The 14,969-nt window shown below is 35.9% G+C and overlaps 1 protein-coding gene across 4 annotated transcripts in view; it reads right to left on the bottom strand.

Annotated features, from left to right (window-relative positions):
• The window catches only part of TRAPPC8 (trafficking protein particle complex subunit 8), a 49,127-nt gene that overhangs the window by 29,026 nt on the left and 5,132 nt on the right, over positions 1-14,969 (bottom strand). For 2 of the 4 annotated variants that reach the window (XM_040550291.1, XM_040550290.1), the window contains exons 2-12: positions 14,749-14,943; positions 11,849-11,932; positions 8,975-9,064; positions 7,551-7,725; positions 7,004-7,157; positions 5,789-5,876; positions 4,410-4,657; positions 3,790-3,905; positions 2,820-2,970; positions 1,407-1,507; positions 790-895 (exon numbers count right to left, since the gene is read on the bottom strand). In XM_040550291.1, coding sequence (XP_040406225.1) covers positions 790-895; positions 1,407-1,507; positions 2,820-2,970; positions 3,790-3,905; positions 4,410-4,657; positions 5,789-5,876; positions 7,004-7,157; positions 7,551-7,725; positions 8,975-9,064; positions 11,849-11,932; positions 14,749-14,943 — 1,508 coding nt within the window. The remainder of the gene's footprint in view (positions 1-789; positions 896-1,406; positions 1,508-2,819; positions 2,971-3,789; positions 3,906-4,409; positions 4,658-5,788; positions 5,877-7,003; positions 7,158-7,550; positions 7,726-8,974; positions 9,065-11,848; positions 11,933-14,748; positions 14,944-14,969) is intronic. The other 2 variants (XM_040550293.1, XM_040550292.1) reach the window with 1 other exon arrangement.

The following is a 14,969-nucleotide window of genomic DNA, read 5'->3' on the forward strand; positions in this document are numbered from 1 at the left end:
CACACAGAATTTTGGTTCCAAGTTTAAGTTGAAAGGGCAAGAATGAAGCTATAAAGACACTTGAGAGAATAACTTACAAAACTAAGTAAATTTATTCCATGCTTAATAAATTCCAGGAATTCTTAGAAGCATCAAATTCGGTACAGGTGACTACAAAGCCAGAACTAACTGCTAGATAGACTTTCCTCCAAGCTATACAGAAGATGCCTGAAAGAGTGTGGAACAAATGTAATACCAGTAATAGTTTAGCAAGACCCTTTCTGGGCTGCTGAGAGCTAGTTCCATGCTTAATTTAAACCAATTAGTATTACAGAAGTGTTCGGGCTAGCTTTCACTTACACAGTAAGCTTCTAATGATTCATAGCAGCTAAGCTGCAGTTATGGCTTCATTGCTTAAACTATTTAGAACTTCTGATTATATGTGAGATAGTATTCATCACAACTCTGGCAAGCCATGCTAATATTTTTAACCCACAAGTTCTTAAATTCAAAGTACAACACACAGAAGCTAAGCAGATGTCAAAGAAAATTAATTCCAAAGACAACAACAAATGTACATTTAGCAGCTGTTTAAAGACATCAAATAAGTCACTTGACTTGAAAGAAAAAAATAGAAGTACTCATTTCTTCACTTGCGGCATAAACAGCTTTCTTCACTTCAAGCTTTAATTGGCCATTTGCCATCAGTGGATAGCAAGTACCCCAGGATAAGAATCAGTGTCACCTAAAAGCACTTCAGTAAGTCCACAAGCAGAGGGAGGACATGAGTGGAATAAACTAGTGCTTTACCTCACTGGTTAAACGAATCAGAAGAGCAGCTGCCTCTGAATATTTGCTTTGACTTTTTAAGATTTCAGCACTGAGAAGTACACAGCGTTCAGCTAGAACCATGTTCCTAAAGCAAAAACAAATATATTAAATATTTATTGAAAAGAAACATTGGAAAACTTTTTACCTCAAGTCTGACAAGTTTCCTCCACATTACAGACTGGTGTTGTTTATCCTTTTTGAATTTAAAAAGGATAAGTGTCAACCTGTGTTTTGTAGGGGATGAGCTTGTACCATTAAGTTTCTCATCCTCCTTCTCATCCTCCTATAACAGCACCTTTTTTAAGTCAAAGCTAGAAAACCTTTGAGCATATCATATTTATAAAACACCAACTAAAATAATGCAACTGACAACTAAATGATCTCACAAACAAGAAGCCCAACTACCAGAAACAAATTTACTAAGTACTCTGTTAAGAACAGCATGAGTCTCGTTCCTAGATGAGCTAACATAACTTACTCTTTAAAGAGGTTATCAACTTCTGATCTTTTAGTTACCTGCTGCTGTCTGCAGAAAGAAAGTTAAGCTACCAACTAGTTCATCTTTCATAGGATCAGCATGAAAGTAAACAACATACTTGCAGATATCTCGGTACGTCTGAATTGCTGTTTCCATATAATGAGCAGGATAAGGTCTAGGAGCTCCAGGCTGAAGAAAAGCTGATACTGCTGCCATTTCCTACAAGGAAGAGTCAGAACTGTCAGTGTAGATGTTTTCAACACATTGTAAATCTCAAAACACTGATGAACACATCTCAACAGCTACTGTCTTAAAATATTTATTTAATCAATTACTGGCATGTAAGAGTGCACCCTACATACTGTAACTGATAGAAGGTTTAATAAAATAGTCTACTTAACAGCTCTGCTTGTAATCAACTAAACAGCAGCAAAAGTTATACACATTTACACAAGTGTTTTCAGTTGATAGCACACCTCAACAGTATGCAGCAACAATGATTCAGTACTGCTTTATAAGTCTGAGAGGCAAATTTCCTACTGCAGGAATAATATTTCTGATCAAGTTGCATTTATTTTTAAAATGAGGACTGTTTTCTAAGTCTTGCTTAAAGGAAATTTTTCACTCTTCAACTTCCAAGGAAATGAAGTGTTATTCTACTCTATTAAACACATCCTCTGAAATTATAGTTCTTTCCTTACAGGGCAAAGGCAGGATAGCAAACTGTTCTTCCACAGTAATTAGGGACTGTAGGTTTCAAAAATTAAGAGCTCTATACACCATTCATTAAGGAATTAAGGTATCTTTTGAGATTAGCAAAATGCAGTGCAGCTGTCTATACTGCAAAAAAAATACACATCTACTTAAAGGTTTTAATTCAAGAGGGAACTGTGTACAAAAAAAATTCCATAGGTCTACAAAGCAAAGTTTCAAATTTGAGTTAGACTAAAGTCTACGAATCAGCTCCTCAATGTTGTTAAAAATTGTTTGTCTTTCCCAGTGCTCTTACTCATCTTATTGAGAATTATTTCAGTCCCACATCTCCATTCTTAAGAATTAATGATTGAGAATGTTATTACTGATGAACTACACTGTGAAGATATACCCAAAGTACACCCCTCAAAAATCTTAATAAAAAATTGTACAGCACCATATTTATAGTGATAAATTTGCCAGGAAGTCAAGACTAATTATTAAAGGATATACTATAGAGTTATTTCCGACCCACTTGAGTTATTAGACAAGTTTAAAGACCCATTTTGCTAGAGGTTACACTATAAGTATTCTCCTTTCTGTATTTTACATTTTAAGAATTAAGTCTCCAATTTTTATTCACGCTTTTATTCCCTTCATAAAACAACAGCCAACAGCTTTGAGAATACTTTAGGACTTGCTGAAGATACGCAGCAAGTTTGGCAAGACCATTATAAATTTGGATGTGGAAGGAAGAGATTGTGTTTTGTTACTTCCAGACATATATCAGAAATTATAGCAAAAAGGTCATAGAATATTTAGACTGTGAAGTACTAACCAGCGCTCCAGCTGCATAAAGCATTGCCTGATCATTTAAGAAATCTTTCTTTGCTGTATGGTAACAACTATATGCAAGTTCATAGTGTTGCACCAAAAAGCACAAGTCTGCCATTTTCCGGATTTGAAGTTCTGGTGCTTCTGGTGGATACCTATAAATACAAACACTTCAATTTAAAGCCATAATTTCAATATATAGAGCAAGACATACTTTATTCTCATCTTAATTTCTATTCAGATAGAAGAAATAAAAACTGCAGTACTTTCAACGTTACCAAAAAACAACTTACTAAGAAAAGTGAAGCTGCTTCCTTTCTGCCATGGGAAACTTGGTTTCGCAGCCTACTTTCTGATTAACAAGATTCACTATCCCACTACTATTCAAAGAAAGCATTCCTCTGAATGAAACACTGAAACAAGTATGCAGCTATCACTGAAGCTGCTCACTACGATTAACTGCTAGAGCTAAAGAAACCTGTAGGAGAAGGAAAAATAAGACTTTACAGACTGTTCACCTAGCTGTAGTTATTTATCCCCACTTCTCTTCAACAAAGAAAAATCTTAGAAAAAACTATGCCTTACACCAAAATACAAAGCAATTTTATGTCCTCTGTTAGTATCAGTAACTTTTGGTCAGTCAAGTATATACAAATCTTTAGTGCAAATTCAATGTGTTTTCACATAATTTGTTTGTAAGACTTTGTAGGAAGCAAGCCATACTTACAAATTCAAAATAGAAAGTTGAAATGAAGAACAGTTTGATTATGAGCCTTAAGACAATTAAGACAAACCACACAAATATAAAGCTGTAAACAAGGCAGAGTACTTCGTGTGATTGCTCCACCAAAGTCTTTTACAGTACTGATGATTCAATCCACTTTGAGGAATACCATTAATAAACATGGGCTTCCCCTCCTAAGAAAGAGGTACATTTTTGTTTTGATTCAAAGGTAATGACTGAAATAACTTACAGCAAACCAGAAGTATTCTTCAGTTCATTTATACTTTTCTCTGGAACCTTACTGCCACTAAACCATTTTTTAGTAGCAGAAAACAATGATCGACTCAAGCCTTTCCTGGATATTAACTGCAAGAAAACAACAAATTAGAATACTAGACTGCAAAGGATATAAATAAGTTACACCCAACTACAAATCCAAGCTCCATTAATACTTTCCAAATTCTATTTTTTTTTCAAGAAAACAGAGGGAAGAAAAAAGTGAAAAGAACACATCATTGGAGTGAATCACTGATTGACAGACATCGTAATCCACATTTAATGAACCTCAGCTGTCTAAAACTGTTTACTGCTGCTGTAAAACTTCAGATATCTCAATCCAGAAAAAAAAATCTGATGCATTTGCTTGAATGCAGAGTACCTACTTTCTGGTATATTTCAAGAGAGAGCATTCTCCCCATCACCATGGGGAGCATCACCACATTGTAACACTGTTCTGCAGTGTCAAGTGTGCTAGTTACACCTGCGAGCAAGGTTACACAGTGTTATTCTTTCAGAGAAGTCCCACAAATGACGAATTTTCCACAGGGAATTACCATTTCCACAGGGAATTACCATTCCTCCAGAACTGACCTGATCATTGAGTTGCCGTATTGTCTTCTCTATATGTGGCAAAAGTCCCCTAAATGTAAATTCCTGTATGAACTGCCTAATTCGATCATGATCTGTGAGTGTTAAACAAGCACCATGAGGCATTCCGGAGTTCAGTTTCTTTGACTCCTGCAGTGATGTAGTAGCCTTCAAGTAATCAGTGCTATCCAAACTGCCGCTGGGATGATCCAGTTGTAAGGGATGAGTCTTGAAGTTGTTTGACAGGCCATCTAGTAAGAGATTGAAACACCAAAATCCTTGTATGAAGTTACTGAAGTATTTATGGTTTTAAATGTCATTTTTATGAACCTTAATGTTTTCCTTATTTATAACTCTGTCAAGCAGAGCTACTCAACCATTCTGCACTACAGATCAGAATCAGCAGAGAACTACGTGAATATTATGTCACTCCTGAAATTAAGAAAGCTCAGCAAGTCTCAGGAAACGCAACGTGCTTCAGAAAGTATGTTTTCAGTTCTAGTCTAGAGTGCAAAGAATTCCCAAATATGCTGATTAGTATCAACAGTACAGAAGGAAAACAATGAAACAGTAAATTTAAAGTCAAATATTCATGAAAAGATGGACACGCATCAATTGCTACAGTGGATACCATGGATCAAATTATTCTTTTCTATTTCTAAGGTTAAAAACTCTAGTTTTCCGTGCCTTTCTGAGCAATCATGGTGATAAAGAACTTCAGAGGAAGTCCCCTTACTTCAATAAGAAGGGTGACTGCTTTTGCATCTAGCTAGCCAAACTAGATCAAGACACCTACTCACTCAGATTTTAATAGTCCTCAAATTTATAATCTCCTTTCGATATATCAGTTTGCTTTATCTGGGCCTTGCTAGCACTAAGCAAAGCCGAGCTGTGAAAGCAAATTATTAATTGTCAGAGTTTGGAGACAATATGCTCAGTCTTCAAAAAAGCCTAATACATCAATACCCATCTCATTAAAGATACAGCCCCCAGTTAACATCAGTCTATTAAATCAACATCATGTTTTCATTTGTTGACATACAGTTACTACCTTTAAGCATCGAGGAAATCATTACTTATAATCTCCTAACAAAACACGAAGTTTATAATTACAAACTTTTTTCCAATCTCAGTTTGTGGGCTACCTTACATTTATCCCATATCTTGATTAAGTTTGTAGATTTATGGAACTTTATCTCAATGTATTAAAATTAATTTTCAAAATATTCATGAAGTTTTAAACCAATATAGTTAACACTTAACATAGCAGTATATATAATTGCACAGCAGAACCTGCCCAGCACTCAAAGAATTACTACCACAGACAAGGCAGCTCTATAAAAGTTATCACATCAAAAGTTTGATGGAAGTTATATAAATACCTTTAATTTCATTATCTAAGCCATCCGATATCAAGTGATCAGTACTCTTGTTTGAAATGACAGCATAAGAACAATCTTCATAGCAATCCTACCGGAAGGGAAAGAAAGTTAGGACTTTACAAATAACAGAATACACACAAAAGCCAGTCAACAGTAATTGTTAACTTTATAGCAGTTAACTAGATTAAGAAAGTGCATTCAACTAATGTTCGTATATATTCACTGAAACATTTTTTGAGCCTTTAAGGTCCCAACCTATTGTAAAGATGAAAGTTATAATCACCAACAGATGAAGCAAGCTTCTTCTGGTTTGCTCAAAATAGCTTCACTGTCAACTAAAGCAAGCAGCTCCAGCAGCTAATTGGAACTCTTACAGAGCAATGCCTAAAGCAGTAAAAATATGCTCCCTAATGCAACTCCTGAACAAACTCAAAAAAAAAACAACATACAACGTGGAATAGTTGACATGGAACAAAAAAAAATGAAGATTAACTAGTTTATGGTGGAACATTACTCACTGCTCCTCTTAACAGCTTACAGAATATGAATAGCTTTGATTTTCCAGTGCCAGCTAGGTTTGGTAAAAAACTATGATTCCACAAACATCTTTTAATCAGATACTGTTAGAACTGCAGTACACTCAAAAAGCAAATTCAAAAAGGCACTTTTTTTGGTCTTGAAGTCAAAAATAGACATTTATGGCAAACATAACCCAGAACTCTGAACATACACTACCATTTGCTATCTTAGCAAATGACAGGCTATACTTGACTGCAAAAAGTTACCACAAAAAAAACAGCCATATTTTTTAGTGAACTACATGAACCCGTAAATTGAAACATTCTGGAAATTATGAAAATGAAGGTAAAAGGTTACTACAAATAAGACTTCTGCTTTATGCATTGCAGGCAACCTCAGGAGTCCACTATTTCCACATTCCTTTCAGTCTAGCACTTCTGTGCTTCTAAGAGTCACTAAGTAGCATAGAGGACAGCTCTCTGAAAAAGGACTCACCTAATCTCCTCACAAATGAGTCAGGTTAAAAAAAAACTAAATCTTACATAACTGCCTTAGTCTCTTCTACCTATTAGCTTATTCTGTAAAACCATATGCATAAAACTAGGAAAATTTTAACGCAACTAAAATGAGCATTAATATGCACCTTAGGTGTTTTTTTTGTTGTTGTTTTGTTTTGTTTTAAAAACGCCACAATACCTGGTTTTGGATAGTGTTTTTCTGAAGGTACTGACTCCAAGGATCTGGTATCTGTTCATCCGTTCCTCTGTTAGACACCCGCGAATTTATTTTCAGCAAATAGCAACCCTGAGTTCCATACCTCTGCTTCATCTCTTCATAAATGGTGTCAGCTCTGAAAAAAAAATACAGCAACATCTATTCATTTTGATATTAAACCAATTCTAAGTGTCTACCCCAACAAGTTATTCTAGACTATTATATGTAAGGTTTAAGAAGAAAAAAAAATTTAACTGGTGTTTTATGCAAGAGTTAAACCAACTATCTCTGAGAATTTACTCAGTGAGCTAGCAAAGAAAGCTTCTACTTCAAGAACCTGGGACTGATTCTTTTTATTTTATGTGAATGCAATAATTAGACCTAAAAATACTATTTAATGAAGTCTGCCTTGATAATTGCATACTGGTTAATAGATTCTGTTGTATGCCTAATCTCAACAGCAATTTATAGATGCAAGCATTCCAGTCAAAACATATATCTGTAAATTCACTGAAAGCAGAAGACCCACCTTTGCTCTTCTCCCGTGCTTACATCGTGCAGTAACACGTAGTATTTGAGCGTGTTTGGTATAAACCATTTTGGATACATATATTCACTACTATGCTGAATTCTATGTTGCTCTTGAGACAGCTTCAGAAATTGCTCCACAGGCTCCGGTTCACTAGAAGAAACTACAAGCATACCTAAATTCACATTAAGGACATTTACCAAAAGAGCCCAGGAACAGCCACTGATGATAAAATAAGCAGCATATAAACACTGCACTCATTCTGTTCTAAACCTATAAAATACACTGCCATAAAAGCAAGCGCAACTAGAACTTCGCCTAAGTCTCAATAAAAAACACTATTTAAACAGTCAACTAACTGTTAACATCTGTAACTAAAATAAAACAGGAACTAGCTCCAGTTCTGAAACTAAATCCAAGTTTAATCTGACATATAACAGCTAATAGTTCATCATATTTCAAATCCAGGTCCCATGTAAAACTTTTTTGTAGAAATATAACTGAAGTTCACTTCAATGCTCACTTTGCAATGTTCAAAGAGTTGGGACTTGCTTTTTTGGGCATCACCTGAGCAATAACAACTGCCAGTATTCATAAACACAGCAACACCTACTAAGTAAAAAACGGACATGTTCTAACTTTTACCTCAATGCAACTCCATTATCATTAATAAGGAACAACCTGCTCTGCCACACGTATTCACCAAATTAAAGGCATTAAATCAGAGAGGCCAGAAAGCAAATTGTACTTTACATTACTGCAAAGGCCAGATTCAATATTTTGCCAAATTAATTCTGTACAAGATTCTGTCAAAATTTGTACAGAGGTATACCATGCTGAAATTGTTAATTAGTTAAAAGTTAGAAGCAAAGTATTATGAAACCTTCAGCATTATCTTTATTGTTCAGCTTAACACCAGCTACACTATGAAACAATACATATTTTTATTTTTCCTGCAGGCAAACAAGTCAGGATTAAGTCACAGCAACAAAAACACTGAAAGCGTTTAGGCATTTTTCCAGACTACTTTTTGTCCAATACAGCTAAAAGTCCACTGTTTTTTCAACACACCCTTCCCAGCCTCCCCCATCCATCTGCTAGAAAAGCTATAAAAGGCTGCAGGTGCATCCCGTGCACACAAGCCTCTGTTGTGCTTGAGGACCTAAAGAGTTATAGCAGAAACTCGCTCATCTTAAAGTGTTACAAGTATTAGCTCAGAGTTCAGTTTAAAGTGTGGCTTTTACTACAGAGAAAACCTGGACCCCTTACAAAATTAGTCTGTATAGTTGGACATATTGAAAAGGGTACATTTCAAACCACTGTGGCAAAAAGTTGTTCCAAAGTTTCAAAGTCTCCTGCATTACATTTCTGCAGCCATCTGTAACAGTCTCCACCAAAAGATGTCTGTAATGCTCAAAGGATACATGCAACATAGTGGTTTAAGAACTCATGATCTGATGCAGGCATGGACTGAAGAAAGCACTCTCTGTAAGACTCAAACCAAGGGGTAGTAGCTGAAACACAAAATAAGATAAGACCAAATTTAATTATTTAGCCAAATTAGCATTTAGTCATTTATAAAAAGGAAATACAAAATACTACGCCTAAAAGTAAAACTTGCAAACTCTGACAAGGTTTGCATGGGAGGGAAAAGAAGGGGAAAACAGTGTAAAATGAAAACATCAAAAATATACACAAGTAGGAGAAACACTTTGAATTAAATCCTGTGAAACTGAATAGCATCTTAAGCACTAACTTCTTCAGCATTTCAGGCTCACACATTCAGTCCTTGTTAAAGAACCTTACCACCCCTCTAAAACCACAGAGGCTTGGGAAAGAAAAAAAAACAAGTTCTTCTAATGATCATTGTATTTGCCTTGGCTGGATATATAACGATTGACTGAGAAGAAAAAATTAATTTTTGACTATGCAAAGGAACTAAGGATTACCAAAACCCTATCCTGCCAGCTTTTTTGCAAGGTGTTGTAATTTGGCTTTACAGTAGTCCCCTTCCTCCTCTCTGCTAAAATAAATAAAAACAGCAACAGTTCGTTGTTAGCTGGCCAAGCAGAGATCCAAAAAGCTGAAAGCTCAGATCTAAGTTGTGCCATCAATGCCTTATAATGTTAACCTGTCATGTTCAAATGGTCTTTTACAACAGGGACTTAAATTTAAGAGTGTCAAGTCAAAGAAAGCCAAGCATGCCTGGGATATACAAAGAACGTGTGAACTTAATCTTGTCTCTTTCCACAACAACAGTCTAGCCACGAAACAATCATTCTCCTTTCAAGCCTGTTTTATGCCATCTCAATTCTGCAACTCCTTCACCTAAGTTGAAAAAAAGACCAGAGAAAAGTTAGTCCATTTTTAATAACCAGGCTTCTCACTGAGCAGTAAGAACCCTGAGTAAACTCACCTGCAAACTAGAAAACAGTAACTGGTACAGAAAATGCATTAAGTTCTGAAGGTATTTGTTTTCCACATACAGCCCCAAGTACATTCCTTGATTTAATTCACATAAGTAGTTCTAAAGCTTTGTTCTCCTCCCCCTGCCACCTCCCAAACACTTGATTTCTTAGCCAACTTCAACAAACTGAGTTTAATTTGTACATTGCAATTCTCTTGTAGTGCATTAAGTTAATGCTTTTTGTTTAATCTTACATTGTCTGGCCATCTTATATCAGCTTCATCCACACAAGGTTCAGATACATTATACATCTGAACTCAGTCTAGTAGTCAGTACATATAACTTTATAAAAAGATCAATAGGAGGCAAATGGCTAGCTTTTGACTAGTCTTTCTAACCAGCTGCTCTTTGAACACTCATTTATGGTGTGAAAAATCATTTGGCTTTACTAAGACTAACGTATATATATTCCAGCTATTTAAATAAAGGAAAACAGATTGTTATTAAAAACAAACCATGAGAAAGTGATTAATCCATATTTTTCACACATATAACAAAGCCTCGTAGTAAATCAGATTCAAATTCTACAATGTTCTACAAACTACTAGGGTAAAAACACTACGTACATTTTAGTTTCAAGCTCTATTCAGTTTTCTATTTCTGTTGAACCCAAGCGAATAAGTTTAAGTCTGAGAGATCCACAAACTGGAATGCATTACATTTATTTTTCACCCTCTCACTCAGTCTAGTAAGAACCTTGGAAGTGGAAGGCAACTGAATTTCCTCAACACAGCCACAACAAACGTTACAGCCCTAAAACGTTTGAATGAATGCTGTTAATAATTCACGCTTGATATTTAAATAAACACGCACAGCATTCAAAACAAAAACAGTGCCTGAGAAAAATTTCAAATGTAACATATATAAGTTTCACATATAACACAAATTTCAGCAGTGCATAGCAACACTGTCATTTAGGAACACAGACCTGTATGGTCTGCATTTTTCCAATATGTGTTTATAGGATGCTAAACGAGAAGAACTGAAGTTTAAGTAACTTGCTACCATGTTTAGAAATTGGTACTTTCTGTTTATACATAACAGCTTAAGAATAAAGAGTCCACTTCATTAGGTTTCACATTTTTAGTTACCTCACTAAGCAAGATGAATTCCACAAATAAGTATGCTAGCACCTTCAGAAAGGAAAGTATTTAGAAGCACCTGAATGGACACTACTAAAGGATAGCTACTATTAACTGAGGGCATAAGCTTTGCTGATGTTTAAAACCAAAGAACATCAAAATTTGGCTACTTTACAGTGAACCTCTATGTTGTGGTCTACAAATTGAGAGGTCAATAGCCAATGCATTTCGGTAGAAACAGATCTTAAAGACATGCTACACAGTGTTTTGTTTTTAAGTCATACACCACAAAAAGTATCAATATAGCAGAAGCACCTGCTCTAGTACAGTTAACTCTTCAGTTTCAATTTAAGGAGTGCCACTATCCCGTGAGAAGGAAATTCTAGGGAGAAGCAGGAAAATATTTGCATTTGGAATACAGAACAGTGACAGCAGGCATTCCCATAGGATCAAACAAGACAGTGCTTTCACAGCATCAGATCATTCCCCTGCCCCAGCTAGGCACTTACTGGACTCCATGGAAAGACCAAACAATTTATGTTAACAGCAGTAGAAATGCGACCGTAAGAAAAATTAAACAACCACCACCATTTTTTTTATTATTTTAGGGAAAAAAATGGAGGAACACACATCTACGCCAAGAAAGGTGCTAAACAGTTGTAGCAGATGGTAAGGAAAGGTGGATGGAGCATATGGAAAAAGGAATAGAGGGCAATTTGGCAAGTTGGCACCAACCACAAAAAAAATACCTGAATAAAACGTGGATGTGTTCAGTTCCATCAGTGTCTCTTTCCAATTACTGTACCAAGGAACACTAGCCTTAACTGAGCGATCTGATAGAAAAAACACGGTATTATTACACTAACAAGGGTCAGGTGCAAACACACTATTGGCTTTTACGCTCTGGTAGCATGAAGTAGAAAATCTATACCATGCATGCCCATCAGGGACTAAAGGCATATGATTCCAGATAACCTCAGTCATGAGCATTTCAGGTTCCTCCACATTTCACAAGGTACTTTAATAGGATCCAGTATATATTTCTGGTTCCACCCAAATTCTAGGCCTGAATAACAGAAGTCTATGAAGCAGTAGAGATTAGAATTATATAAAGATATATTTCTATTTTTCTATTTGGAGTAAGCCACTAATTCGTGAGATTTCTCAGCCTGTAGTAATGAACTACAGCTGAACTGAAGAGGTTCACTGCTGAAAGCGATTGCCCCAACATTGTCCCTTATATCTGTCATATTCCTGAATTACTGTACACCAGAGTTAGCATCATGCCCTAAACAGTCACAGAAGTGATCCAGCTGAAAGCTACTTGGAAGAAAAATACAAGTCCTTTAGCAGGATCATTTCCGCTCCCTGCCCCCCCCCCCACACACACACACACTAGTGCATTGGAGAGGCATGCATGGCTGAAAGCAAGCGCCCTTCCAGTAATCAACCAGGTCCATCAGTACAAGAAGATTATGGAATTACGAATGCAACTATTAACAAGTGCAACAAAAAACAACTGTAACCAATTAGAACAGTTCACTAGAGCAGTCCCAAAACTTTTCTGAAAAACTGCAGTATCATGATCCCAGTGCAGCTAATACCCATAACATGGTTTTCTTAAGCCATCTCTTTATATACTCCTTCTGAATATACTGCATCATTAAAGATCAAGGAAATATGTTTCAATATTGCTACCCTAGAATAATAATTTACCAAAAAAGCAGAAAATTTAAAGAGATCAGTGTATTTCACGTTTCCAAGCAAAAACACACACAGACGTGCATTTTATGGCCAGGAATGAATGCTTCCATCATTTTTTAATAAAATGCTTTAACAATGTAGAAAAAACTTTTAGGAAATATTCAGAGTTTTTCTAAGAAGAAGACTCTACCTGACAAATAGAGACTTCCATACATCCTCCTACAACGCAATGGGATTCAAATTTCATCATCTAGGACACTGTGCTAGTGTTTCGTGCTAAAGCCTTAAGAAGGCGTACCATAGAACTACAAAATCATTACATGCTTCTGTCCTTGTGCACAATATTAAATAGATTATACTCCCTCCTCTCTCAACCAAGCATACAGCCAGTTTGAACAGAAATAAGAACCTAACCATTGAGACAGAATACAATAATGCGTGAGAATTATCGCATCTGAGGCTTCAGAAGCAAATAAGGAAAACAAAAGGAGAGCTACTTGCTTCCAAAACTACAAATAATCATAAAAACACAGAATAGTTTGGGTCAGAAGGGACCTTAAAGATCCTCTAGTTCCAATCCCCCTGCCATGGGCAGGAACACCTCCCACTAAACCAGGTTGCCCAAAGCCCCATCCAACCTGGTCTTGAACACTACCAGGGCATCCACAGCTTGTCTGGCTTGATAAACTATTACCAGTTCTCTCCCTCCCCCCACTTCTGTAATATTTCTAACAGCCTCAGTTTAGAACATTCTCTTCATTAGATGACCTCAAGAAAGTAGAATGGCTTTAATCCCTAGAATTCAAACAGACTTTCCAACCAAAAAAAAGTTTCCATATTAAAATGGCAAGCAAATAAACCAGTTTCTTCGATGAGAATGGGCACAGAAACTGAAAGAGGCTACAGTCTGCAGAAGAAACTCAAGAATTAGAATTTCCAGGGTCAAGTCTTTTCCTTTACTATTAATATTTCGCATCAAGTTGAGGATGCGGCTTGCAAACTAGAAATCAAAGATGTAGAATTACACATTTTTCAACATCAACATTAAAAAAAACATTATGACAACATCAGCTACTAATCCTCATGAATTTTTCATATACAGTATATGGAAACCTTTTCTTTTCCTATAACAGACCCAAATTCCCTACTGCACGCCAAACTACGTAAAATAAATTACTCATGTTTAAACAGGGCAATGCATACATGGTTTGAATTAAGTATGTACTCAAAGGCTTTAATAGATTAGGGTCTTAATTGGGAGGAGTTTAATCTTCTCAGCTCTCAAGATCAGTTCTCAATTAGCATTATTCACAATGTCTTTCCCCTAGAGATTGGAAAGAAGTCATTGTTAGAAGGTTCTAGTTGTTGTGACAGTGAAATACGAAGCACGGAGTTTCACAGCAAAAAAAAATTAGGCAGAGACTTGCATGTTGTTCCTCAAAATCTTCTTATCTTTCAAGTGTTTATAGCGACTTCATGAACTCCATGCATTAAGCAATAAGAGACGAACAGAAGAAGACAGGAGGACTAACTTTAAAGTAAACCCATACATTAGTACCAACAGTGTTCGTATTTATCCAGCCAAAGATAACAGGTTAGCGTCTCAATTCTGACAAAAGGAAAACCTCTAATCTGGTAAGGTAATCATAAAACCGAAGAAAGAATATTTTCAATTTTTAAATATTATGATGCTTTAACAGAATTTCACAAGAACCACAACACTGGGAAACAAATTTAACTTATGAGTTATTAATTGCATTCAATTAGTTTTGTTTTTTATAAAATGCTAGAAGAATATTTGCTAATTTAAGCTTCAGTACAACGACTCAAAACTGATCAACCCTCAGAGCAACCTTAATACATGCCATAAACTTGATATCAAGGTTAGGAACCTTACAGTAAATTTCAGCTTAAATTACAAAAAAAATACAATATAATTACATACCACTAATGTTGAGATCATAATCTCCAGCTGTGATCACGTTAGCTACCAGCCCTTCAGCAGGCTGACTGACGGACACCACTTCATTCAAAAGCTTCCGAATGGCACTGGGCTGAGGTGGGTGAGTAATAATGTTGTTGACAGCAATCTTCAGATTTTTAATTATATGAAGCTGATTATTGGGATCTCTCATGTGAACTGAAAAAAAAAAGAGGCTTTGTTAA

Source organism: Cygnus olor, chromosome 2, assembly GCF_009769625.2.
Source record: "Cygnus olor isolate bCygOlo1 chromosome 2, bCygOlo1.pri.v2, whole genome shotgun sequence".
Lineage (NCBI taxonomy): Eukaryota > Metazoa > Chordata > Aves > Anseriformes > Anatidae > Cygnus > Cygnus olor.